Consider the following 26,124-nt stretch of genomic DNA (forward strand, 5'->3'; position numbering starts at 1 on the left):
ATTGTATCAGATGAGGTACAGAGGTCATCAAGTCTGATAAAAACAGAAGGACATCATCTGCATACAGTGTAACCTTGTGTACCCTGGGTCCCACTTCTGAAGCGGTTATATGGAAGTTCTGATGAATGGACTCTGCCAGCGGCTCTGTCACCAACGTAACCAACAACGGTAAAAGGGGGCAGCCTTGATGACTACCCCTGTCAATCCTAAAGTTCCCAAACTTCACCCTGTTGGTGATGAATGCGGCCAGTGGGTGGTGATATAAAACATCCATCCACCTGGCAAAGACACCACCCAACCCAAACCTCGCTAAGACATAAAAGAGATATGGCCATTCCACTCAGTCAAATGCTTTCTCTGCATCTAAGGAAATCACCAACCCCTGGATTGATCATTGCTGACATGCTTGGATCATGTTTAGCAACCTTCTCACATTATTAGAGGACCTACAGCCCCTTATAAAACCTGTGTCCTCTCTGACAATATAGGGCAACACCTTCTCCAATCTCAGTGCCAAAACCTTTCTTGAAATATGAATTTAATAGAGAGATGGGCCTCTATGATGCACAATCCTCAAGAACCTTCCCCTTCTTAAAATGGGAGAAATATTAGCTTTTCTCAAAGACGGTGGTTGGCATTCATGCACATAGGAGTGATTGCACATCTCCAACATCGGCCCTGACAGAATCTCTATAAACACCTTGTAAAACTCACCCGGGAGACCATCAGGCCCAGGCACTTTCCCACTGTGAAGTCGCCTAGCTGCCTCCTGTATCGCCTGAACCATCAAGGGGCATTAAAGAGAGAGGCTGATTTTAGGATTACCCCCGGGAGGTCCAGACTCTAAAAAAAAGGCTTTCAATTTTGCCCTCCTAGCCTCGCAACCTCCAAACCGATACAATTCAGACTAAAAACTCCGAAAAGCCTCATTAAACCTTTTGGCATTGTATGTAAGGACCCTGGCGCTGTCTCTAACTGCAGTAATGGATTGGGGAGTACACTTTTCCTAGTCACATACGCTAAGTACTTCCCTGGCCTATCTTCATACTCGAACGGCCTTCGTCTAGCAAAAGCAAGTTCTTTCTTTGCTGTTTGTGTAAGTATTGAATTCAAGGCAGTCCGAAGGGCCGTGATTCGCTGGAGCTTCGTCACCAAAGGCCCTGCAAAATATGCCCCCTTTGTGGCGTTCAGCCACATTTCAAGTAGACACTGCTGTTTCACCTTCTGCCGTTTCCGGCTCGTCGAATAGGAAATAGCTCATCCCTCGCGAAGGCCTTAGCGGTCTCCCAGAACATAGATGGACTACTAGCTATGCCCAACTTGACAGTCAAAAACTCCTGAAACTCCCTCAAACCATATTCCACAAATTTGGAATCCTTAAGGAGAAAGGGGTCCAGATGCCAGTGCTGCAAACCTAGCCCCTCACTCTTGGCCTTAACATCCAAATATACTGTCACATGATCAGAGATAGCTATATCCCAATTTTAAAACCCACAATCAAATCCAAAAGGGTTGAGGGAGCCAGAAAGAGATCAATCCTCACGTGACATCTGTGTGAGCTTGAAAAAAAAGGTGAAGTCTCTGCCGGTAGGGTGATGACATCTCCAAATGTCCACCAGTACCAACTCCTTGCATAAGTCAGCCACCTGCTTGGTCTGTGAAGAAATAGATGGGGGCCCTCAAGGAATCCTGTCCACTGTTGGATCCAAAAGACAATTGAAATCCCACCTCCCCCTCCCCTCCACACCCCCCCCCCCCCAACCCCGGACTGAGCCCCAGCCTTAGGCAATAAAAAGTAAATAACAAGGAGATGATCCTTAAGTCACCAAAAGACCACAAAGTCAGGATAAGCACTCCACCCATCCCCGACCCCATGTCACCCCTACCTGTGACTAAAAGAGAAAACAAACAAAAAAAAGGGAAAACAACAAAGGACACCCAGAAAATTTTCAATGACAAAATCCAGGTAGGATTGGGTTGGGATGTCTGGTCGGCATGGACGGGTTGGACCGAAGGGTCTGTTTCCATGCTGGACATCTCTATGACTTTATAATAGGAACAACATATTCCAAGATTTTTTTAATTATTAGGGAAAGAGAAAAAAAAGGGAAAAAGGGAAAAAAGAGAGGACAAACATTAACCGTATTCTTCAGACCATTCGGACTATTTCAAAGTGTCTACAAAGTTCCCGACTTCATCCGCCGAGTCAAGTGTATAAACTGAGTCCTCGTGGCTGAAATGGAGCACTGTGGGGTATCTCATGAAGTACTGGATGCGCAGGTTCCTCAGCCTCTTTTTAACTTCATCAAAGGACTTCCTCTTTCGAATTACAGCAGCTGAGAAATCCTGGAAAACATGATTTTTGACCCCTTGTGCAGAAGTGCCTGTGGATCTTTCCCTAGTAATCTGGAGGCTTCTATCACTCTCTACTTGTCCCTGTATGTAAGGAAGTGTACTCGGACCAGGCGGGGGGTGCTGTATTGGCCTGGACCTGTGCACTGCAACCCTTTCAATCTACAGCTGTCTGGATTCAATTTGAAGGCCAGGAACTGCGGAAGCCAGTTTTCAAAGAAGCTGACTGGCTGCCCACCTCCTTCACCCTCGAGGTGTCCGACTATCCGAAGAGTCGTCCTCCGACCACAATTTTTGAGGTCATCGACCTGATCTCGCTAGGCCCATACTTCCTGCTCCAGCACTTGGATCCGTCCGGACGAGGACTCGATTTCCGCTACCGAGACTGTGGTTCGACCCTCCACCTCCTCCATCTGTCCTGGAGCTCCCATTCATGCTTCTGCAGCATGGACGCGATGGGTTGGACCTGGGCACGGATCTCCTCGATCGTAGCCTCAACCTTTGCGGCAAGGCTCTCCATCGCCGCCAATTCCTGTGAGTCCGTCAGGTCCCCTGGGGGTTCAGGGGAGGCCTCTGGCATCCCCAATGCTATAGGAGAGTGTCCTTCCTGCTGCTGTTTTCCCACTCCTTTTCCTTTTAGCATCCTTCCCACTCCAAATTATTAACGAAAATGTGTTCTTCAAGTTGTTAAATTAACAATTCCTCCATATAAGTTGGCCAGGCATGGTAAAAAAAACACCAATATGCCTTGGCTGTTAGGCAGAGCCGTCCATGACAGTTCTACTGAATCGCCGTCATCCTGCCAAGTGCTCTACCCTATGTTTTAATTGTATGAACTTTACACAATGCTGAAAAAGTAAGGACAGTCATTTAGAGTACAGTTTCACAGAATTGCACCTCAAGGGCAAGCCTGTGGTGTCAGTAGCTATGTACTTAGAAACCACAAGAGGGAAAGTTCTCTAAACCTTAGTAGATCAACTCTTCTGAACATTCTATCAGGGGTTGTTGAGACTTTGGGATCCAATCTGCAGAAGAAAGAAATGGTGGACCCTCTGAATTTACAATTGTCCAATATATTTGAGGGACATTCAGTTTGTATTGATGAGAGTGTGGATAAGCAAGCTCACAACAACACTATTGTTGAGGAAGCCATTAAACAGAAGGAGGAACTGGGAACATTGTGGTAGTACAGAATAATATAGTCATTGGGATAGATATAGTTCTCTGCAACCAAATGCAAGAGTCAGAAGACTGTGTTGCTTGCCTGGTGTCATGGTTTTAGACATGTTCAGGACTCAAGAGGAAATTATAGTGGAAGATGAGAGATCCAGTTGTATTGGTCCACAAGGGTAACAATAGGACCAGGAAAGAAGTTTTGTTTAGGCAGCAATGGACAGCTGCAAGGTAAATTTCAAGGCAGAACCACAAAGGTACTGAACTCTGGATTATCACCTGACCAATAAACAAATTGGCATAAGGTAAATAAAACAAGGAAGTCAAATGCTTTTTTCAATTTTTAATTCATGGAATACTGGAATCACTACTGGGGAAAGTGCAACTGCACCATTTGACTGGTCTTCATCTGAAACATTATGTCATCACTGTTCTGGTGAGTTGGATAACTAAAGAAGTAAGGGAGGCTTCACTTGGCTGATACCAGGAAAGGAGGGATCGTTTTATGAGGAAAGGTTGAGAAGATTGGGCTTATACGCATTGGAGACCACCTTAAATGTTTAGATGACTTGATGTGGAAAGGTTGTTTCTACTTGTGGGAGAGTCTAGTGCCAGAAGGCATAATCTCATATAATAAGTCACACATTTAAGACAAAGATGAAGTGGAATTTCTTCTCTCAGAAGGTAGTCAATTTGTGGAATTCTTGACCTCAGAGGGTGTTAAAGCTGGGTCATCAAGTATACCCAAGATCAATCAGCCATGATCTTATTGAATAGTGGAGCAGTCTCAGTGGGTTGAATAGCCTACTTCTGTTCCTGTGCCTTATGGTTATACACAACAGGAAAAGGGTACTGTGAAAACTACTGAAACTAAGATGGACACATCCCCATGACCTGATGACTTCCATCAGAGGAGTTAAAAAGAAGTAGCTACTGAGATAGTAGAAACATTAGTTATCCAACATTCTTTGAATAATTGGAAACTTCCCATGAGATCAGAAAATAACAACTGTAATCCTCTATTCAAGAAAAAAAAAAGATGGGAAGTAGAAAATGATAGGTCAGACAGCCCAAAATCTATCATCGGGAAATACTAGAATTTAATAAGATTGAGGTTATAGAAGGACACAGAATATTTTTAATATGATTGGGCAGAGCTGGCATGGCTCTGTCAAAGGGAAATCATGTATCACTATTTGATCAGAATTCTTTGATAAAGGGGAAGTTGCAAGACGTAGTGTACTTGGATGACGAAAAGCATTCAATAGCACATGAAACACGAACAAGGTCACGAGTAGCCCATCAGGCCAGCTCCATCATTTAATAAGGTCACAGCTGATCGGATTATAATCTAAGAATTCTCATTCTTACTGACTCCTGATAACCTTTCACCTCCTCCTTACCAAGAATCTATCCACTCTGCTTTAAAAATATTCAAAGATGCTTGTTTAGCAAGAGCTCCAAAGACTTATGACCTTCTGACAGAAAATAATTTGCCTGGTTTTAAATTAGTGACTTTATACCTTTAATCAGTGACCACTAGTTTTGGTTCTCCCATAACAAGAAACATCCTCTCCACATCTCTCCTGTCAATTTGCCTAACAATATTACATGTTTCAATCAAGTTTCATTTGTCGGAACTCCAGTGGACACAAACCTAACCTGTTCACCATTCCTCAAAAGAAAACTTGTCAAATTCAGGTATTAGTCTGGCAAACCTTCTCTGAACTGTTTCTAATGCAGACATCCTTCCTTAAACAAGTCGACCAATATTGTATACAGTACTCCAACTATGATGTCACTATTATGCTACATATATAAAGCAAAATGTCCCTACTTAACAGCAGTCGAAACTTTCCATAATAAATGACAACATTCCATTAACTTTTCTAATTGCACCCCCTCAAGTTTCACAACATTTTTCCTATAGCAGGGAGACCAGAATTAGAATGCATTATTCCAAACGTCACCTAACTAATGTCCTATACAGCCACAACTTGACATCCCAACACTGACCAATAAAGGGAAGTGTACCAAATGCCTTCCACACTACCCTAGCTACCTGTGACTCCACCTTCAAGGAACTGTGAACATAGAACATAACAGCGCAGTACAGGCCCTTTCACCCTCGATGTTACGCCGACCTGTCATACCAATCTGAAGCCCATCTAACCTACACTATTCCATGTACATCCATATGCTTGTCCAATGGCGACTCAAATGTACTTAAAGTTGGCGAATCTACTACCGTTGCAGGCAAAACAGTCCACACCCTTACTACTCTGAGTAAAGAGACTACCTCTGACATCTGTCCTATATCTATCACCTCTCAATTTAAAGCTATACCCCCCTCGTGCTCGCCATCACCATACTTGGAAAAAGGCTCTCCCTGTCCACCCTATCTAACCCTCTGATTATCTTATATGTCTCTATTAAGTCACCTCTCAACCTTGTTCTCTCGAACGAAAACAACCTCAAGTCCCTCAGCCTTTCCTCGTAAGAAGCTTCCCTCCATACCAGGCAACATCATAGTAAATCTCCTCTGCACCCTTTCCAAAGCTTCCACATCCTTCTTATAATGTGGTGACCAGAACTATAAACAATACTCCAAGTGTGGCCGCAGTAGAGTTTTGTACAGCTGGAGCATAACCTCATGGTTCTGGAACTCAATCCCTCTGTTAATAAAAGCTAAAACACTGTATGCCTTCTTAACAACCCTGTCAACCTGGGTGGCAACTTTCAAGGATCTGTGTACATGGACACCTAGATCTCTCTGCTCATCTACACTACCAAGAATCTTACCATTAGCCCAGTACTTTGCATTCCGGTTACTCCGACCAAGGTGAATCACCTCACACTTGTCCACATTAAACTCTATTTGCCACCTCTCAGCCCAGCTCTGCAGATTATCTATGTCTCTCTGTAACCTACAACATCCTTCGTCACTATCCACAACTTCACGGACCTTAGTGTCGTCTGCAAATTTATTAACCCACCCTTCTACACCGTGGGCGGCACGGTGGTACAGTGGTTAGCACTGTTGCCTCACAGCGCCAGAGACCCGGGTTCAATTCCCGCCTCAGGCGACTGACTGTGTGGAGTTTGCACGTTCTCCCCGTGTCTGCGTGGGTTTCCTCCGGGTGCTCCGGTTTCCTCCCACAATCCAAAAAATATGCAGGTTAGGCAAATTGGCCATGCTAAATTGCCCGTAGTGTTAGATGAAGGGGTAAATGTAGGGGAATGGGTCTGGGTGGGTTACGCTTCGGCGGGTCGGTGTGGACTTGTTGGGCCGAAGGGCCTGTTTCCACACTGTAAGTAATCTAATCTCATCCACGTCATTTATAAAAATGACAAACAGCAGTGGACCCAACACCGACCCTTGCGGTACACCACTGATAACTGAACATTTCCCATCAACCACCAACCTCTATCTTCTTTCAGCAAGCCAATTACTGATCCAAACTGCTACATATCCCACTCCTCCGCATTTTGTACAATAGCCTACTGTGGGGAACCTTATCGAATGCCTTGCTGAAATCCATATAAACCACATCAACCGGTTTACTCTCATCTACGTGTTTGGTCACCTTCCCAAGGAACTCAATAAGGTTTGTGAGGCACGACTTACCCTTCACAAAACCGTGCTGACTATCCCTAATCAAATTATTATTTTCTAGATGATTATAAATCCTATCTCATATAACCTTTTCCAACACTTTACCAACAACTGAAGTGAGGCTTACTGGTCTACAATTACCAGGGTTGTCTCTACTCCCGTTCTTGAACAGGGGAACCACATTTGCTATCCTCCAGTCTTCTGGCACTATTCCTGTCGACAATGATGATTTAAAGATCAATGCCAAAGGCTCGGCAATCTCCTCCCTGGCTTCCCAGAGGATCCTAGGATAAATCCCATTCGGCACAGGGGATTTATCTATTTTCACACTCTGTGGGATTTCTAATACCTCCTCCTTGTGAACCTCAATCACACCTAATCTAGTAGCCTGTATCTCAGTAATCTCCTCGACACATTGTCGTTTTCTAGAGTGAATACTGTTGAAAAATATTCATTTAGTGCTTCCCCTATCTCCTCTGACTCCACACACAACTTCCCACTACTATCCTTGATTGGCCCTAATCTTACTCTTGTCATTCTTTTATTCCTTAAATACCTATAGAGAGCCTTAGGGTTTACCCTGATCCTATCCGCCAACAACTTCTCATGTCTCCTCCTGGCTCTTCTGAGCTCACTCTTAGGTCTTTCCTGGCTACCTTGTAAGCCTCAAGCACCCTAACTGAGCCTTCACATCTCATCCTAACATAAGCCTGCTTCTTCCTCTTGACCAGAAATTCCACTTCCTTCGCAAACCACAGCTCCCGTGCTGTACAGCTTCCTTCCTGCCTGACAGGTACATACTTATCTAGAACACACAGTAGCTTTTCCTTGAATAAGCTTCACATTTCTAATGTGCCGATCCGCTGCAGTTTCCTTCTCCATCCTATGCGTCCTAAATCTTGCATAATTGCATCATAATTGTCTTTCCATCAGCTGTAACTCTTGCCCAGTGGTATACACCTATCCCTCTCTATCACTAAAGTAAACATAACAGAATTGTGATCGCTATCACCAAAGTGCTCACCTACGTCCAAGTCTAACACCTGGCCAGGCTCATTACCCAGTACCAAATCTAATGCGACTTCGCCCCTTGTTGGCCTGTCTACATATGATGTCAGGAAGCCCTCCTGCACACACTGGACAAAAAACTGACCCATCTATAGTACTCGTACTATAGTGTTCCCAGTCAATATTTGGAAAGTTGAAGTCCCCCATGACAACTACCCTGTTTCTCTCACTCCTATCGAGAATCATCTTTGCTATCCTTTCCTCTACATCTCTGGACCTATTCAGAGGCCGAAAGAAAACTCCCAACAGGTGACCTCTCCTTTCCTGTTTCTAACTTCAGCCCATATTACCTCAGTTGATGAATCCCCAAACATCCTTTCTGCAACTGTAATACTGTCCTTGACCAACAATGCCACACCTCCCCCTCTTTTACCATCTTCTCTGTTCTTACTGAAACATCGAAATCCTGGAACCTGCAACAACCATTCCTGTCCCTGCTCTAACCCTGTCTCCGAAATGGCCACAACATCGAAGTCCCAGGTACCAACCCATGCTGCAAGTTCACCCACCTTATTCCGGATGCTCCTGGCGTTGAAGTAGACTCACTTCAAACCAACTTCTTGCTTGCCAGTGCCATCTTGTGTCCCTGAAACTTGATTTTGGACCTCCCTACTCTCAACCTTTTCTATACTAGAACTACAATTTTGGTTCCCATCCCCCTGCAGGATTAGTGAATCTGCACCCTGAGGTCTCTTTGTTTGGCAACACTGTCTGGGACCTTATCGTTAGGTGGAAAAGTCTTCTTCACATCTTACTTTTGTACCTATATTTGTGTCACCAGTAAATTTCACAACCATATTTTCCATCCCTTCATCCACGTCAATTATAAAAATTGTAAACAGTTGAGATTCCAGCATTGTTCACGTGGCATCCATCTCATTACATCTTGCCAGCTGGAAAATTACCCATGAATGCTTACTCTCTGAGCCAGCCAATCTTCTACCCACATCACTAAGTTATCCACTACACCATGAGCGTTTACTTTCTGCAATAGCCTTTGATATGGCATTTTATCATAAAGCTTTCAGTATGCTCACTAATTACTGTTTACACTCATTAAATATTGACTGGCTGATTTTCTTAAGTGACCTGCTTTTTGGTATTTTAAAGTTAAAAATCAAACAACACCAGGTTATAGTTCAACAGGTTTATTTGGAAGCACTAGCCTTTGGAGCGCTGCCCCGTCATCAGGTGGTTGTGGAGTATAAGATCATAAGACATAGAATTTATAGCAAATACTCAGTACTCAATACCAACAATCGCCAATCTCCGAACACCATCCTACAACTCATCCGCTTTATTCTTGACCACAACGTTTTCACCTTTGACAACCAGTTCTTCACCCAGACACACGGAACAGCCATGGGGACCAGATTTGCACCCCAATATGCCAACATTTTCATGCACAGGTTTGAGCAACACTTATTTGCTGCACAGGACCTCCAGCCAACACTCTTCTGCTATAAATTTTGTCTTATGACCTTAACCTCCTGATGAAGGAGCAACACTCTGAAAGCTAGTGCTTCCAAATAAACCTGTTGGACTATAACCTGGAGTTGTGTGATTTTTAACTTTATCCACACCAGTTCAATACCAGCTTTTTCACATCTTTGTTATTTTAATAAAAATTTCTAACATTTTCCTTCACAGAGATAAAGTTAATTGGTCCATAACTTTGTTTTTCTGTTTTCCTCCATTTTTGAATAGACAAGTTACATTTTGCCATCTAGCCCAAAGGGTCCAATCCCAAAAATTGGGAGTTTTGGAAAATTTAAACCAATGCATCAAATTTCTCACAAGCAATTTTTCTCTAGAGTGACAACTTTTCGATTCATCCAGCATCTCCTGATTTTCCATTACTAATTTTCCATACTGTTTCAAAGGATCAATGCTTGCTTTGTTAAATCTTTTCTTTTACAAATATTTACAGAAACTCTCACTGATCTTATACTTCTGACTAGTTTTCTCTAACTCTAATTTTCCCTCTCCAATGATACTTTGGTTGCTCATTGCATTTTTAAAAAAAGTATTCTGTAGAATCATCTCATCTAAAACCTGTATTTTGTAATTTAATCATTGATGGTGGGTACATTCCATTTTTTCTTATGTATTAGTTTGTATCTATTTTGTGTATCCTGAAATATTGTAAAATGTCTTAAATATGTGCTGCTCCATCTTTATTGACCTAGCTTTTAATATAATTTGCCAATTCACTTTAGCTACCTTTGCTTTCATGCCATCATAATTGCCCCTATTTTGTCTTTTTTTAAAAAAGTCTCAGATTCATTCTCTCTCTGTCAAAACAGATGTAAAATTCAATCGAATTATGGTCACTGCTAACTACGGGCATATTCACTATGAGATCATTATTTATTCCAATATTGTTTCACATTACCAGGTCGAGTAGAGCTTGCTTTCTGGTTGCTGCCAGAAGATGGTGTTCGAAGAAAGTATCCTGGTAACATTGTATGAGTCCTCATCTAGGCTACCTTTGAGCATTTGATCTTTCCAGTTGATACATAGATTGTCAGTGTGCCTTTCTGATAAGTTCCTAGTATTTCTTCCTTATGTTCCACACTACCATGTGGTTACCGTGAAGGGACCTGTACCCTTCTCCCTCAAATTTATCCAAACTGTTTCCATATACTAGTTTCTTGAATTTTGATGGTCCTTTTCTATTATGGCAATATGATCTAGTTTCCTGTCCTTCAAGGTTCAGGCCCCAATCTGTGTCATCCTGCAGTCATGACTCTACAGGCTTCCAGATTATATTTATTTATTTCTATCTGCATTCTCAGTTTATTCATTTTGTTTCAGGTGCAAGTGTTACATCAGAAGTTATGACTCTGAACGTTATGACTCAGGCAGGGGGGATGTGCTGGTGATCAAAGTCCACCACTGTATGAGCTATAACATTGGAAAAATGTTTAATCACCAAAAGGACCAAATTATTTTTCTTTATTACCAATATTCAGAAACGATGTGGAGATACAGGCGTTGGACTGGGGTGGACAAAGTCAGATGTCACATGACACCAGGTTATAGTCCAACAGGTTTATTTAAAATCACAAAATTTTAAGTGGCTTCACCTGGTGAAGAAGCAGCATTCTGAAAACTTATGATTTTAAATAAACCTGTTGGACTATAACCTGGTGTTGTGTGACTTCTGACAATACTCAGAAACAACATATTTTTATAAAACAAAGAACTGGAGGTCTGAAACAAGAACAGAAATTGCACCTGTAGGGAGAAAGCAGAGTTACCATTTCAAGTCAAGCAGAACAACATACTTTTGCCAGGTTTCTTTTATAAACTCAAAATAACTTGATTACAAACAAAATTTGCTCTTTAAACAAGTAGAACAACTGGTTAACAACTATGCTATATTGTGCAGTTAAACTAGGTCCCTTTAATTCTAAACAACACATTCACACAACAAGGAAATAGACTTTTTACAAAGAAGGCATGTTGTGTTTTTAGGAAAAAAAAGCAAAATGGGGAGGGGATACGTTTTGGGCCAATGGTATAAACTCAAAGGTTTAAATGACTTCTCACAGTAACCTACTTCCTGTTCAAGGAGCTTGAAATGCTGACAGCCATACAGTGATGTAAAATGTTCAAATCAGACTTCAGTTCAGATGTAAAGGCATAGGCTTTTGAAAGGATGTTGAAGTTCAGCTTTCAGGGTTTTTGAGCTAATCAGAGATTAGGGACCTTTCTCAGGTTGCTAAAATACTTCAGAGATATTTGAACTCAAACAGTAAAGGCAGTAGCTGTGCAGATTCACTGCTGTGTCAGATAGCAGGGTAGCTTTCGTTCTTGTTTGATTCTCGACTAAGTGGTCTCTGCCTTTGTCTCTCTTCCTCCTTTTTAAAGTGCCATTGTTTTGTCATAGGCTGAAGGGGTGACCTTATCGAGGTTTATAAAATCATGAGGGGCAAAGATAGGGTAAATAGACAAGGTCTTAAGGTCTTATCCTTTTGGGAGGTGGGGGTGGGATTGGTTAATCTTGTCAGCTGTAAGATTTCTTCTTACTGTTTTAGAGACAGCATTGCATGTAGCATACTTTGGAAATATTTTACTTGCACTGACGGAGCCAAGTTTCCTGAAAAAACAGAAACAAATTCCAGAAGAATGATGCCTTGCCATTCTTCAGCATGGAAGCCCCAGCACTTCCAAACCATGTTTCTCCATCACTAACGTTATGACCATAATCTCTTAACTCTAGTAAAGGATTGCTCATCTCCTTTTCAAAGTTACTTGACTTTCACTAATTAGCAAGCGTGCTAGTATGGTGACATTATTTCAGAAAGGTTGTAAGGAAAAGCCAGGGAATGAGGTGAGCCTTACGCAAATGATGGGTAAGTTGTTGGAGGGGATTCTGAGGGACAGGATTTACATATATTTGGAAAGGCAAGGACTAATTAGTGATAATCAACATGGCATTGTACATGGGAAATCATGTCTCATGAACTTGATTGAGTATTTAAAGAGGAGACAAAGAAGATTGATGAAGGCAGAGTGATGAATATTGTCTATTTGGACAAAGTTTTCAACAAGATTCCACATGGTAACTGGTTAGTAAGGTTAGATTACATGGGATCCAGGAAGAGCTGGCCAATTGAATACAAAATTGACTTGAAAGTAGGAGACAGAGACTGGTGGTAGAGTGTTGCGCAGACTGGAGGCCTGTGACCAGCGGTGTGCCACAAGGATTGGTGCTTTATCATTTACACAAATGGTTTAGATGTGACAATAGGAGGTATGATTAGTACATTTGCAGATAACACGAAAATAAGTGGTGTAATGAACGGTGAAGATCATCTCAGAGTACAGCGGAGTCATGATCAGATGGGCCAAAGGATTGAGGAATGGCAGATAGAGTTTAATTTAGATAAATGTGTGAGGTGCTGCATTTTTATAAGGCAAATCAGTGCAGGATTAATTAAGTACCATGGGGAGTGTTACCGAACAAAGAGGCCGAGGGGTGTGGGTACATAGTTCTTTGAAAGAGGAGTCGCAGAAAGATAGGGTAGTGAAGGTGGCATTTGGTACGCTTACCTTCACTGGTCAGAACATTGAGTGTAGGAGTGGAGACACCATGTTGTGGCTGTACAGGACATTGGTGAGGCTACTTTTAGAATACTGTGTACAATTCTGGTTGCCCTTTTATAGAAAGGATGTTGTTAAATTTCAGAGGGTGCAGAAAGGATTTACAAGGATATTGCTGGGGTTGTAGGGCTGAGCTATAGGCAGAGGCTAAAGAGGCTAGAGCTTTTTTTTCCCCTGGAGCTTTGGAGGCTTAGGGATGACCTGAGAGAAGGTTTTAAAAATCTTAAGGGGCATTGATGGGGTGAATAGCCAAGGTATTCTTCTCAGGGTTGGGGGGGTGGGGGTGGGGTAGTCCAAAACTAGAGGCCAAAACTGGTGAGAGGGGAAAGATATAAAAGGGAACTAAGGGGCAACTTTTTCATGCAGAGAGTGGTGCATGTATGGAATGAGTTGCCAGAGGAAATGGTGGAGACTGGTACAAATACAATATTTAAAAGGCATTTAGATGGGTACATGAACAGGAAGGGTTTAGAGGGATATGGGCCAAATGCTGACAAGTAGAACAAGATTAATTTAGGGTATCTGGTCGGCATGGATGAGTTGAACCGACAGATTTGTTTTTGTGCTGTGAAACTCTAGGATTCTATGAATTGAGGAGAAAGTGAGGTCTGCAGATGCTGGAGATCAGAGATGGAAATGTGTTGCTGGAAAAGCGCAGCTCTCCTGTTCCCTAGATGCTGCCTGACCTGCTGCGCTTTTCCAGCAACACATTCCGATTCTATGAATTGCCCAAACAGAAGAACATTTCACTCTGTCTTACAAAATCTTTTAATGATCTGAAACATCTCATTAAGATCACTCCTTAATCTCCCATATTCAAGTTACTGTAAATTAATAGAAAGATTACGTATTGTAAATGTTAATGAAACTAATTGAGGGTTGGGATTAACTTGGTCCAAGCTTTCAAATGAGATTCACCATGATGATTTTAGCTTTTCTGATAATCACCCATGGGACTCACCCACTATTATTGTCATAGACTCCACAGTCAATGATTCCTTCTGAGTTGATACAAAGACACACGTTAAAAACCATAAAAGACTTTCTTCAAATGTTCTTATTATTTGAGCTGATGTTACTACTGGACAAGTCAAATCCCAGACTGAAATCTGGCTTGATAGATCATTTTTGTTTTCTTTTTATTTAACAAGGTAGTCTTTCATTCAGCTGCATAAAATATAATCCTGTCTTTCTCAACCCGGGAGGCAATTGCCAAGTGGTATTATTGCTAGACTATAAATCTAGAACCTCAGCTAATATTCTGGGGACCGGGGTTCAAATCTTGCCATGAATGAAACAATTGTCAATTGTCAGAAAAGCCCATCTCATTCATTGATGTCCTTCAGGGAATGAAATTTGTCACACTTACCTATTATGGCCTACATATGACTCAAACTCACATTCCTGATTAAGGGCTTATGCCCCAAATGCCAATTCTCCTGCTCCTCGAATGCTGCCTGACCTGCTGTGCTTCTCCAGTACCACACTCTCGACTCAGCCCCACAGCAATGTAGTTGACCCATAACTGCCCGCTGGGCAATTAAGGAGAGAAATAAATGCTAGGTCAGTCAGAGATGCCCACATTCCATAAATGATTAATCCAAAGTCTAAAATAAATAATATTAACATATAGAGATCAAACACACCATATATCACAATATACAGATCAGATTCTGAAGGTGTCACTGGAAGCAGGAGGAATGTGTAGATTTTACTTAAGTATTTGCAGCCAGAAGCAGTGCAATGAATGTTTGTGTCTTCACTGTCTTAGGCTCACCCTCTACTGATAGACTTACCAGATGTGAGGACAGTTTCTTCAGTGACCCCAGCAGTGACCTACTGCTGACAAACATAGTGTTACTTTGTGACAGCCAATTCTTGCTTTCCACTGAATTTAGGTGAAAGATTAAATGAGGGTCATGTAACATGTTCCAGGAGTTAAACTGCCGGGAACAAAGTCAAAAATACTCAATAATTACAATACTCTGGAGACTATAGTTAGACTACTGCATACACTATTGCAAAAGAGAATGGATGCAGTCAAGAACAGAATGTAGTTTTGCGAGTATAATACCAAAAATGACAGCTTACAGTTATGATCAACACCAACATTCCACATACAGTGACTAGTGTGCCAATACAGATGACAGCATTGACTTCTGCTCTGGAGGTCACTGCCATGCATGAACCTTGAAGGTCCATGTAGAAGAAAAATGAATTAGGGGGAATGCTTGTTGTGATAAATAAATTGGAACAACTGATTGGAACGAGCAAAGTTTGCCAAGTAGACGCTGAATTTTATATAGCATTCAAAAATAGAAATCTGCTTATCCAAGGCACTTCATACTTGATTCAGGCAGATGCCCAGGGCTTGAGCAAGTCACTGATAGTGGGCAATTGGGCACAAGAAAGTGCACTTCAAAAATGATTTCCACATCCTGAATTGATTCCCCCAAAAACAAGTCTGATGAGGGCCATATATTTCTCAGTTTGAGATCTTGGAGCAATAGGATAAATAATCAGCAAATGGAGGCTGATACTATGAAATCCTCAAGAGAAAACAAAAGTGAACATCCAACATATCAGTTGCTAAGAAAAATCAGTATAAATAACTGAAAACACAATCATCTGGAGTTGGATTTTCTTTAGATTCCAAACCATGTCATTTCTATTAAATATTTGTTAAAAAAATTGATATTCCATGTTTGCTTAACTGTTTCATGGTAAGAACAGTTGCATTTCACTCAAAATACAGTTATGTTTAGTTGTATTCAGGACCAACTGATTTATTTCTCCATGCCAAGCCAAAAGGCAAGTAAGCTGAACATGTAAAATAACAGAACAAGTATGTTCACACTGTCAGTGGTCTTCCACTGCAACGGTAGACAATTGCTCAATATGAATTTAGCAGAAACTGAGATACATTTTCTGTATTGGGTCACAGAATCTGTGCATGTAATGTCCAAGTTTAGCAGAGGTTAAAATTATCTAACAATAAGCATTAATTTAGAATATCAATCAATCATTCACGATAAATGCATTTTTTGATATTTGTCAAATTTCCTATAATTGTTTTCTCGTCCTGTTTATATATACATTTCAAAGTTTATAATTTTTAATATAATTTCTCTCCAAAACACACATGCTTTAAAGTTACCTTGTCACTCCACAACACACATTTCAAAGGATACTGAGCAGAAGTATTATGTGGGACTCTGCAACAAATTGAGCTTGGCTGCTTCCATGAATGTAACTCTGCAGAAATAATGAATTCAAATATTAGAAAAATGAGATAAAATGTTCTATGAATATAAATAACAAAGTTTGTATTTATTTTGATGATTCCAAAATATAAGCTATACCTTTTGAACCTGGTGAATATGAATCATTTAAATNNNNGGAGGAGGGGACAAACTAGAAATTCAAGAAGTAAGTTAAAGGAAAAGTGAGATTAAGAAAAGTTAAAAAAGACAACAGAGTCAATGGAGCAGAAAACTCAAGAAGGGATTCGTACAGTATGGTCAAGTGAAATAGGGATTGATAGGAAGGATGAGGGGAGGAACAAATTAAAAATATTATATATGAATGCATGACGCATAAGAAATAAGGTGGCTGCGTTTGAGGCTCAGTTGGAAATTGGAAGGTGTGATGTTGTGGAGATAACTGAGACGTGGCTTCAAGTGGACAGGGTCTGGGAAATGATCAAAAGGACAGACTGACAGGCAGAGGAGGTGGGGTTGCCATGTTGGTGAGGAATGATATTCAGTCCCTTGCGAGGGGGGACATAGAATTAGGAGGTGTAGAGTCAGTATGGATAGAGCTGATAAATTCTAAGGGTAGAAAGACACTAATGGGAGTTATTTACAGGCCCCCAAACAGTAGTCTGGATGTAGTGTGTAAGTTGAATATGGAGCTGAAATTGGCCTGTCACAAAGATATTATTACAGTTGTTATGGAGGATTTCAACATGCAAACAGACTGGGTGAATCAGGATGCTACTGGACCCCAAGAAAGGGAGTTTGTGGACTGCCTCCGAGATGGATTCTTGGAACAGCTTGTACTGGAGCCTACCAGGGAGAAGGCAATTCTGGATCTGGTGTTGTGCAACGACCCAGATTTGATCAGGGACCTCGAAGTAAAGGAGCCATTAGGAGGTAATGACCATAATATGATAAGTTTTAATTGCAATTTGAGAGGGAGAAGGGAGAATCAGAAATGTTAGTATTGTAGATGAACAAAGGGAACTATGGAGCCATGAGGGAAGGGCTGGCCGAAGTTCAATGGTTCAATACCCTAGCAGGGATGGCAGTGGAACTACAATGGCAGGTTTTACTGGATATAATGCAGAAGATGCAGAATCAGTTCATTCCAAAGAGGAAGAAAGATCCTAAGGGGAGGCCAGGGCAGCTGTGGCTGATGAGGGAAGTTAAGGACTATATAAAGATAAAAGAGAAGTATAACATAGTAAAGATGAGCGGGAAGCCAGAGGACTGGGAAATTTATAAAGAGCAACAGAGGATAACTAAAAAGGCAATACATGGAGAAAAAAATGAGGAACGAAGGCAAACTGGCCTAAAATATAAAGGAGGATAATAAAAGCTTTTTTAGGTATGTGAAAAGGAAAAAAAAAAGTTAAGACTGAAATTGGGCCCTTGAAGACAGAAACGGGTGAATTTATTATGGGGAACAAGGAAATGGCAGAGGAGTTGAATAAGTACTTTGCATCTGTCTTCACTGGGGAAGCCACAAACAATCTCCCAGATGTAATAGTGGCTGAAGGACCTAGGGGAATGGATGAACTGAAGGGAATTTATATTAGGCAGGAAATGGTGTTGGACAGACTGTTAGGTCTGAAGCCTGATAAGTGCTCTGGACCTGATGGTCTGCATCCCAGGGTACTTAAGGGGGTGGCTCGAGAAATTATGAATGCATTATGAAATCATTTTCCAATGTTCTATAGGTTCAGGATCAGTTGCTGCAGATTGAAGGGTGGCTAATATTGTCCCACTTTTCAAGAAAGGAGGGAGTGAGAAAACAGGGAACTACAGACTGGTTAGCCTGACCTCAGTGGTGGGAAAGATGCTGGAGTTAATTATAAAAGATGAAATTATGATTCATTGGGATAGCAGTAACAGGATAGGTCAGAGTAAGCATGGATTATGAAGGGGAAATCGTACTTGACTAATCTTCTGGAATTTTTTGAGGATGTAACCATGAAGATGGACAAGGGAGAGCTAGTGGATATAGTGTAGCTGGGACTTCCAGAAAGCCTTTGATAAAGTCCCACATAGGAGATCAGTGAGCAAAATTAGGACACATGGTATTGGGGGCAAAATACTGACTTCGATTGAAAATTGGCTGGCTGACAGGAAGCAGAGAGCAGTGATAAACAGGGTCCCTTTCGGAATGGCAGGTGGTGACCAGTGGGATACCACAAGGTTCGGTGCTGGGACCACAGCCATTTCAAGTATACATTAATATGATATAGATGAAGGTATTAAAAGTAATATTTGCAAATTTGTTGATGACACAAAGCTGGGTAGCAGGGTGAAATGTGAGGAGGATGTTATGAGAATTCAGGGTGACTTGGACAGGTTGCATGAGTGGACGGATGCATGGCAGGTGTAGTTTAATGTGGATAAATGTATGATTATCCACTTTGGTGGCAAGAACAGGAAGGCAGATTACTATCAAAATGGAGTCAAGTTAGGTAAAGGGGAAGTACAATGAGATCTCGCTGTTCTTGTACATCAGTCAATGAAAGCAAGCATGCAGGTATAGCAGGCAGTGAAGAAAGTTAATGGCATGCTGGCCTTCATAACAAGATTAATTGAATATAGGAGCTAAGAGCTGTACAGGGCCCTGGTGAGACCGCACCTGAAGCAGTGTGTGCAGTTTTGGTCACCAAATTTGAGGAAAGACATTCTGGCTATCGAGGGAGTACAGCGTAGGTTCATGGGGTCAATTCCTGGACTATGTGGGACTATCATACATTGAAAGAGTGGAGCAACTGGGCTTGTATACACTTGAGTTTAGAAGGATGAGAGGGGATCTGATTGAGATGTTTAAAATTATTAAAGAATTGGACACTCTGGAGGCAAGAAGCATGTTTCTGCTGAAGGGTGAGTCTTGAACCAGAGGACACAGTTTAAACATAAAGGGTAGGCCATTTAGAACAGAGTTGAGAAGAAACTTCTTCAGCCAGAGAGTGGTGGCTATATGGAATGCTCTGCCCCAGAAGGCAGTGGAGGCCAAGTCTCTGGATTATTTCAAGAGAGAGGTGGATAGAACTCCTAAAGATAATGGAATCAAGGGTTATGGGGATAAGGCAGGAACAGGATACTAATTGTGGATGATTAGCCATGATCATAATGAATGGTGGTGCTGGCTCGAAGGGCCGAATGGCCTACTCCTGCACCTATTGTTTATTGTCTATAAATATGAATAATTATAAATGTCCAAATTTTCATGTCAATGTTGTCAATGCAATTAGTTAGGAATTAGTTGAGATCTATGATTCCTACAGCCTTGTGGCAGAGGCAGAGGTTGAAGTTCTCGACTTGACAACATTAGAACCCTGCTTATTCAAGCAGGGAAGAGTTCAGCGGTGGTTCCAGCATGGATTGATGCATCAGTAATCACAGGAGAAACCAATGTGTCACCACCAAGGCACCTTCTGTCAAATGTGGTGAAGCAACATTATGACAATTGCATATGGTTTTGTGTCTCAAATGATTTTACATTTTTCATTTCAAAGGGAAATACCTATCTTATGCTTAACAGAAACTAGAAAATGTTAATTAGAAAACAAGCACAAATTAAAATGATGAGCACATTTAAGTGTAAAATGATAGCTTTTAAAAATATAGACAATTAATTTTCATTGAAACAAAATTAAATTAGATATACACATTGAAAGAAATAAATCTTATAACAGGATGATGATTTTGGTTTTTATAGAAATTATTTTATTTACAAACTTCCCTGTTGGCACTTCACTAAAACTTTCTCCACAACAAGGGCCAGATTTTCCCATTGGAGTTGGGAGGTGCACTAATCCATGCTCCATGTTGAGTAGAGCGTGATGGGAGGCAGGATTTTCAAAGGGCCAGAATGTTAATTACTCTTGAGATAGGTGAATCTCCCAATGAGAGGCCAGGTTGGGGGAGCGAGATGCAGGTAGAACAACAGGGCTGTGAGAAGTATGCTGATGCAACTTGGCAGCCATTGCTGTGAGTGCAGCTGAGAACTATTTGTTTTAAATAAAAAGGAGCATCATCTTCAAAGTCAAAGAGTCATAGAGATAAACAGCACAGAAATAAACCCTTCGGTCCAACTTGTCCATGCTGACCAGATATCCCAACTTAATCTAGTTCCACTTGCCAGCACCCAGCCCATATCTCTCTAAACCCTTCCTATTCATATACCCATTCAGATGCCTTTTAAATATTAAATGTTGCAATTGGACTCACCTCCACCACTTCCTCATTCCATACACGTACCACCGTCTATGTGAAAAAGTTGTCCCTTGGGTCCCTTTTATATCTTGCCTCTCTCACCCTAAACCTATGCCAGCTAGTTCTGGACACCTCCCCACCCCAAACCAGGAAAAAGACTTTCTCTATTTATCCTATCCATGCCCTACATGATTTTATAAACTTCCAAGGTCACCCCTCAGCCTCTGACGCTCCAAGGAAAACAGCCGCAGCCTGTTCAACCTCTCCCTATCGCTCAAATCCTCCAACCCTGGCAACATCTTTGCAAATATTTTGTGAACCCTTTCAAGTTTCAAGACATCCTTCCGATAGGAAGGAGACCAGAATTGCATGCAATATTCCAATAGTGGCCTAATCAAGGTCTCGTACAGCTGCAACTTGACCTCCCAACTCCTGTACTCAATGCTCCGACCAATAAGCAAAAGCATGCCCAATGCCTTCTTCATTATCCTATCGACCTGTGACTATACTTTCAAGAAGCTATGAACCTGCACTTCAAGGTTTGTATATTTAGCAACATTCCCCAGGACCTTACAATCAAGTGTATAAGTCCTGCTAAGATTTGCTTTCCCAAATTGCAGCACCTCGCATTTATCTAAATTCAACTCCATCTGCCACTCCTCAGCCTGTCGGCCCATCTGATCGAGATCCCATTGTAATCTGAGGTAACCTTCTTCACCGTCCACTACACCTCCAATTTTGGTGTCATCTGCAAACTTACTAACTATACTTCATATGCTCAAATCCAAATCATCTATGCAAATGACAAAACATAGTGGACCCAGCACTGATCCTTGTGGCATTTCACTGGTCACAGGCCTTCAGTCTGAAAAACGATCCTCCACCACCACCCACTTGTCTTCTACCTTCGAGCTAGTTCTGTATCCAAATGGCTAGTTCTATCTTAGATCAAGGAGATCTAACCTTGCTAACCAGTGTCCCATGGGGAAGCTTGTCGAACACCTTACTGAAGTCCCTATAGATCACATCTCCCACTCTGCCCTCATCAATCATCCTTGTAATTTCCTCAAAAAACTCAATCAAGTCGGTAAGAGATGACCTCCCATGCACAAAGCCATGTTACTATCCCTAATCAGTCCTTGCCTTTCCAAATACATGTACATCCTGTTCCTCAGGATTCCTTCCAACAACTTGCCCACCACAGACATCAGGCTCACTGCTCTATAGTTCCCTGGCTTGTCCTTACCACCTTTCTCAAATAGTGGCACCACGTTAGCCAATCTCCAGTCTTCTGGCACCTCACCTGTGACTATCAATGATACAAATATCTCAGCAAGGGCCCCAGCAATCACTTCCTCTGCTTCGTACAGAGTTTTAAGGTACAACTGATCAGGTCCTGGGGATTTATCCATGTTTATGCATTTCAAGATATCCAGCACTTCCTCCTCCGTAATATGGACATTCTTCAAGATGTCACCATCTATTTCCCTATATTCTATATCTTTCATGATTTGGAGTTGCCGGTGTTATATTGGGGTGTACAGAGTTAAAAATCACACAATACCAGGTTAAAGGCCAACAGGTTTATTTGGAAGTACTAGCTATCGGAGTGCTGCTCTTTTATCAGGTGGTTGTGGAATATAAGATCATAGGACACAGAATTTATCGCAGAAGGTTACAATATGATGTAACTGAAATTATATATTGAAAAAGACCTGGACTGTTTGTTAAGTGTCTCATCTTTTAGAATGATTTGGAGATGCCGGTGTTGGACTGGGGTGTACAAAGTTAAAAATCACACAACACCAGGTTATAGTCCGACAGGTTTAATTGGAAGCACACTAGCTTTCGGAGCGACGACTCCACTACCACCTGATGAAGGAGCGTCGCTCCGAAAGCTAGTGTGCTTCCAATTAAACCTGTTGGACTATAACCCGGTGTTGTGTAATCTTTTAGAATGGGCCTGTTGACTTCAGTCTTTTCATATGTAAATTCCAGAACTTTCTAAAAGTTACATTCTCAAGTGAACTTTAACAATAGGTGCCATGTTGGCCCAGATAATGCATTGAAAGTGGGAGGTGTCCTGTGTGAGGCTGTCTGTCCCTCAATGTTCAGACTGATTGTAATCTAAAAAAGGGATTTACAGAATCTTCCATGGATTCAGTTTTTGGGCAAAATAGAATATAATGCTGCAAATACAAATTCACCCCACAAACTTATATGTGTGCGTGTGTGCGCGCGCCAGGAGGTATGAGTGTCTGTGAGAGAGTAGTGTATGTGTATGTGCGCATGAGAGTGTAAAGGGGTATAAGTCTGTTAGAGGGTGCGTGCATGCGTGTGCGTGTGTATGAGAGATGGTCTGCATGTGTGTGTGTGTCGATGTGTATCTGATTGTGTGTGACAGTGTGTGTGAGATGCAGTAGGGTCACCTGTAAGTGCCATGAACCCAAGGTCCTGATTGAGGCCATCCCCATGGCTACCAAACTTGGCTATCAGCTTCGGCTCGGCCATGTTGCATTGTAGCCTGCCCTAAAGTCCGCCTTGGAGGATGGTCACCCAAAGGTCAGAGATCGAATGTCCCGGACCGCTGAAATATTTCGGACTGGGAGGCTACACCCCTGTCTATTGATTGTTATGCGGTGTTGAATCATCCGTTGTCATAGCCTCTGCTCGGTCTCATCAATGCACCATGCTTCAGGGCATCCTTACCTGTATGAGATAGACAATGTTGGCCGAGTTACATGAGTACCTGCCACGTACATGGAGGGAGGTGTCACCACATGCAATGGTGGTATCCGTGTTGACACTCTGTTACATCTTGCAGCATCTACTGTGACAAGGTTGTACGGTGTTGTCCTGAAAGTCAGGTAGTGGAGGCGTAGGAAAGGTCTTGGCGAGGTGCTCATCCTCATTGATAACATGTTGCATGCTGCGAAGAACTGGCGTAGTTTATCGGCTCCTGAGAAGGACTGGACAACGAAGGGTCCCTGTCGGTTGCAGCTCGCGTCTGTGTCCTGAGGAGGTCATTATGGTTTCTCATTGTGGCACATCAGAAGTGGCAGTCGATGAGTTGAGCATTGTACACCGTTCTTATGAGGCCATCCTTGGGCACCTTTAAGTGCCCGTCATGTTCCTCCTCAACCGAACAGATCCTGTGTATGCTTCCGTAGGGGATGGCTGTTTTAATACGTTTCGGGTGGAAGCTGGAGAAGTGTATCATCATGAGGTTATCCATGGGTTTGCGGACTGGATCCAAAATCCTGATCAATGTGTTTAGTTCATGGGATGACATGGATACCACCATTACATATTGGGACACCTCCCACCATGTACATGGTAGGTACGCATGTGACTCAGCCAACATTATCTATCTCATATGCTGCAGGCAAGGATGCACTGAGGCATGGGACATTGGTGAGACTGAGCAGAGGCTATGGCAATGGATGAGTGGACACCACGCAACAATCAACAGGAGTGTTTCCTCCTAGTCAGAGTACTTCAGAGAATTTATTTGGGAGTAACTGAGAAATAAGAAAGGGAAGATCACTTCATTGGGATTGTATTATAGACCCCCTAACAGTTAGAGGGAAATTGAGAAACAAATTTAGAAGGAGATTTCAGTTATCCGTAATAACAATAGGGTGATTATGGTTGGGGATTTTAACTTTCCAAACAGAGACTGGGACTGTCACAGTGTTAAGGGTTTAGATGGAGAGGAATTTGTTAAGTATGTATAAGAAATTTTTCTGATTCAATATATGGATGTATCCACTAGAGAAGGTGCAAAACTTGACATATCACTGGGAAATAGGGCAGAGCAGGTGACTGATGTGTCAGTGGGGGAGCAATTTGGGGCCAGCGACCATAATTGAATCAGTTTTAAAATAGTGATGGAAAAGGATAGACTGGATGTAAAAGTTCAAGTTCTAATTTGGAAGAAGGCTATTTTTCATGGTATTAGGCAAGAACTTCCAAAAGCTGATTTGGGCAGACGTTTGCAGGTAAAGGGATGGCTGGAAAATGGGAAGCCTTTTGAAATGAGATAACGAGACTCCAGAGAAAGTATATTCCTGTTAGGGTGAAAGGAAAGGCTGGTAGGTATAGGGAATGCTGGATTACTAAAGAAATTGAGGTTTTGGTTGAGAAAAAGAAGGAAACACATGTCAGGTACAGACAGGATAGATCGAGTGAATCCTTAGAAGAGTTTAAAGGCAATAAGAGTATACTTAAGAGGGAAATCAGGAGGGCAAAAAGGGGACATTAGATAGCTTTGGCAAATAGGATTAAGGAGAATCTAAAAGGTTTTTACAAATATATTAAGGACAAAAGGGTAACTAGGAAGAGAATAGGACGCCTCAAAGATCAGCAAGGCGGACTTTTTGTGGAGCCACAGGAGATGGGGGAGATACTAAATGAGTATTTTGCATCAGTGTTTACTATGGAAAAGAATATGTAAGATATAGAATGTAGGGACATGGATGGTAACATCTTGAAAAATGTCCATATTACAGAGGAGGAAGTGCTGAATGTCTTGAAATGCATGAAGGTAGATAAATACCCCGGACTTGTACCCTAGAACTCTGTGGGAAGCTAGAGAAGTGATTGCTGGGACTCTTACTGAGATATTTCTATCACCGATAGTCACAAGTGAGGTGCCAGAAGACTGGAAGTTGGCTAACGTGTTGCCACTGCTTAAGAAAGGTGGTAAAGACAAGTCAGGGAACTATACACTGGTGAACCTGACATCTGTGGTGGGCAAGTTGTTGGAGGGAATCCTGAGGGAAAGGCAAGGACTGATTAGGGATGGAGTTGGAAAATGTCGTGCTGGAAAAACACAGCAGGCCAGGCAGCATCCGAGGAGCAGGAGAATCAACGTTTCGGGCATAAGCCCTTCTTCAGGAATGAGGCTGGTGTGCCAAGCAGGCTGAGATAAAGGGTAGGGGGAGGGATTCCCAGCGCCCCTCCCCCAAATTCCATCCCCCCTACCCTTTATCTCAGCCCGCTTGGAGGATTTGAGCTATAGGGAGAGGTTGAATAGGCCAGGGCTGTTTTCCCTGGAGCATCGGATGCTGAGGGGTGACCTTAAAGAGGTATATAAAATCATGAGGGACATGGTTAGGACAAATAGACAAAGTCTTTTCCCTGGAGTCCAGAACTAGAGGGCATAGGCTTAGGGTGAGAGGGGAAAGATATAAAAGAGACCTAAGGGGCAACGTTTTCACACAGAGGGTGGTACATCTATGGAATGAGCTGCCAGAGGAAGTGGTGGAGGCTGGAACAATTGCAACATTTAAAAGTGATCTGGATGGGTTTATGAACGGGAAGGGTTTGAAGGGATATGGGCCA

At 42.1% G+C, this 26,124-nt stretch overlaps 1 protein-coding gene across 1 annotated transcript in view; it reads right to left on the reverse strand.

Moving 5' to 3' along the window:
* The window catches only part of tusc3 (tumor suppressor candidate 3), a 378,825-nt gene that overhangs the window by 110,455 nt on the left and 242,246 nt on the right, over window positions 1-26,124 (reverse strand). Inside the window, exon 7 of the mRNA XM_043690293.1 lies at window positions 16,513-16,576. Coding sequence (XP_043546228.1) covers window positions 16,513-16,576 — 64 coding nt within the window. The remainder of the gene's footprint in view (window positions 1-16,512; window positions 16,577-26,124) is intronic.

Source organism: Chiloscyllium plagiosum, chromosome 1 (assembly GCF_004010195.1).
Source record: "Chiloscyllium plagiosum isolate BGI_BamShark_2017 chromosome 1, ASM401019v2, whole genome shotgun sequence".
In the NCBI taxonomy this organism is placed as follows: Eukaryota; Metazoa; Chordata; class Chondrichthyes; order Orectolobiformes; family Hemiscylliidae; genus Chiloscyllium; species Chiloscyllium plagiosum.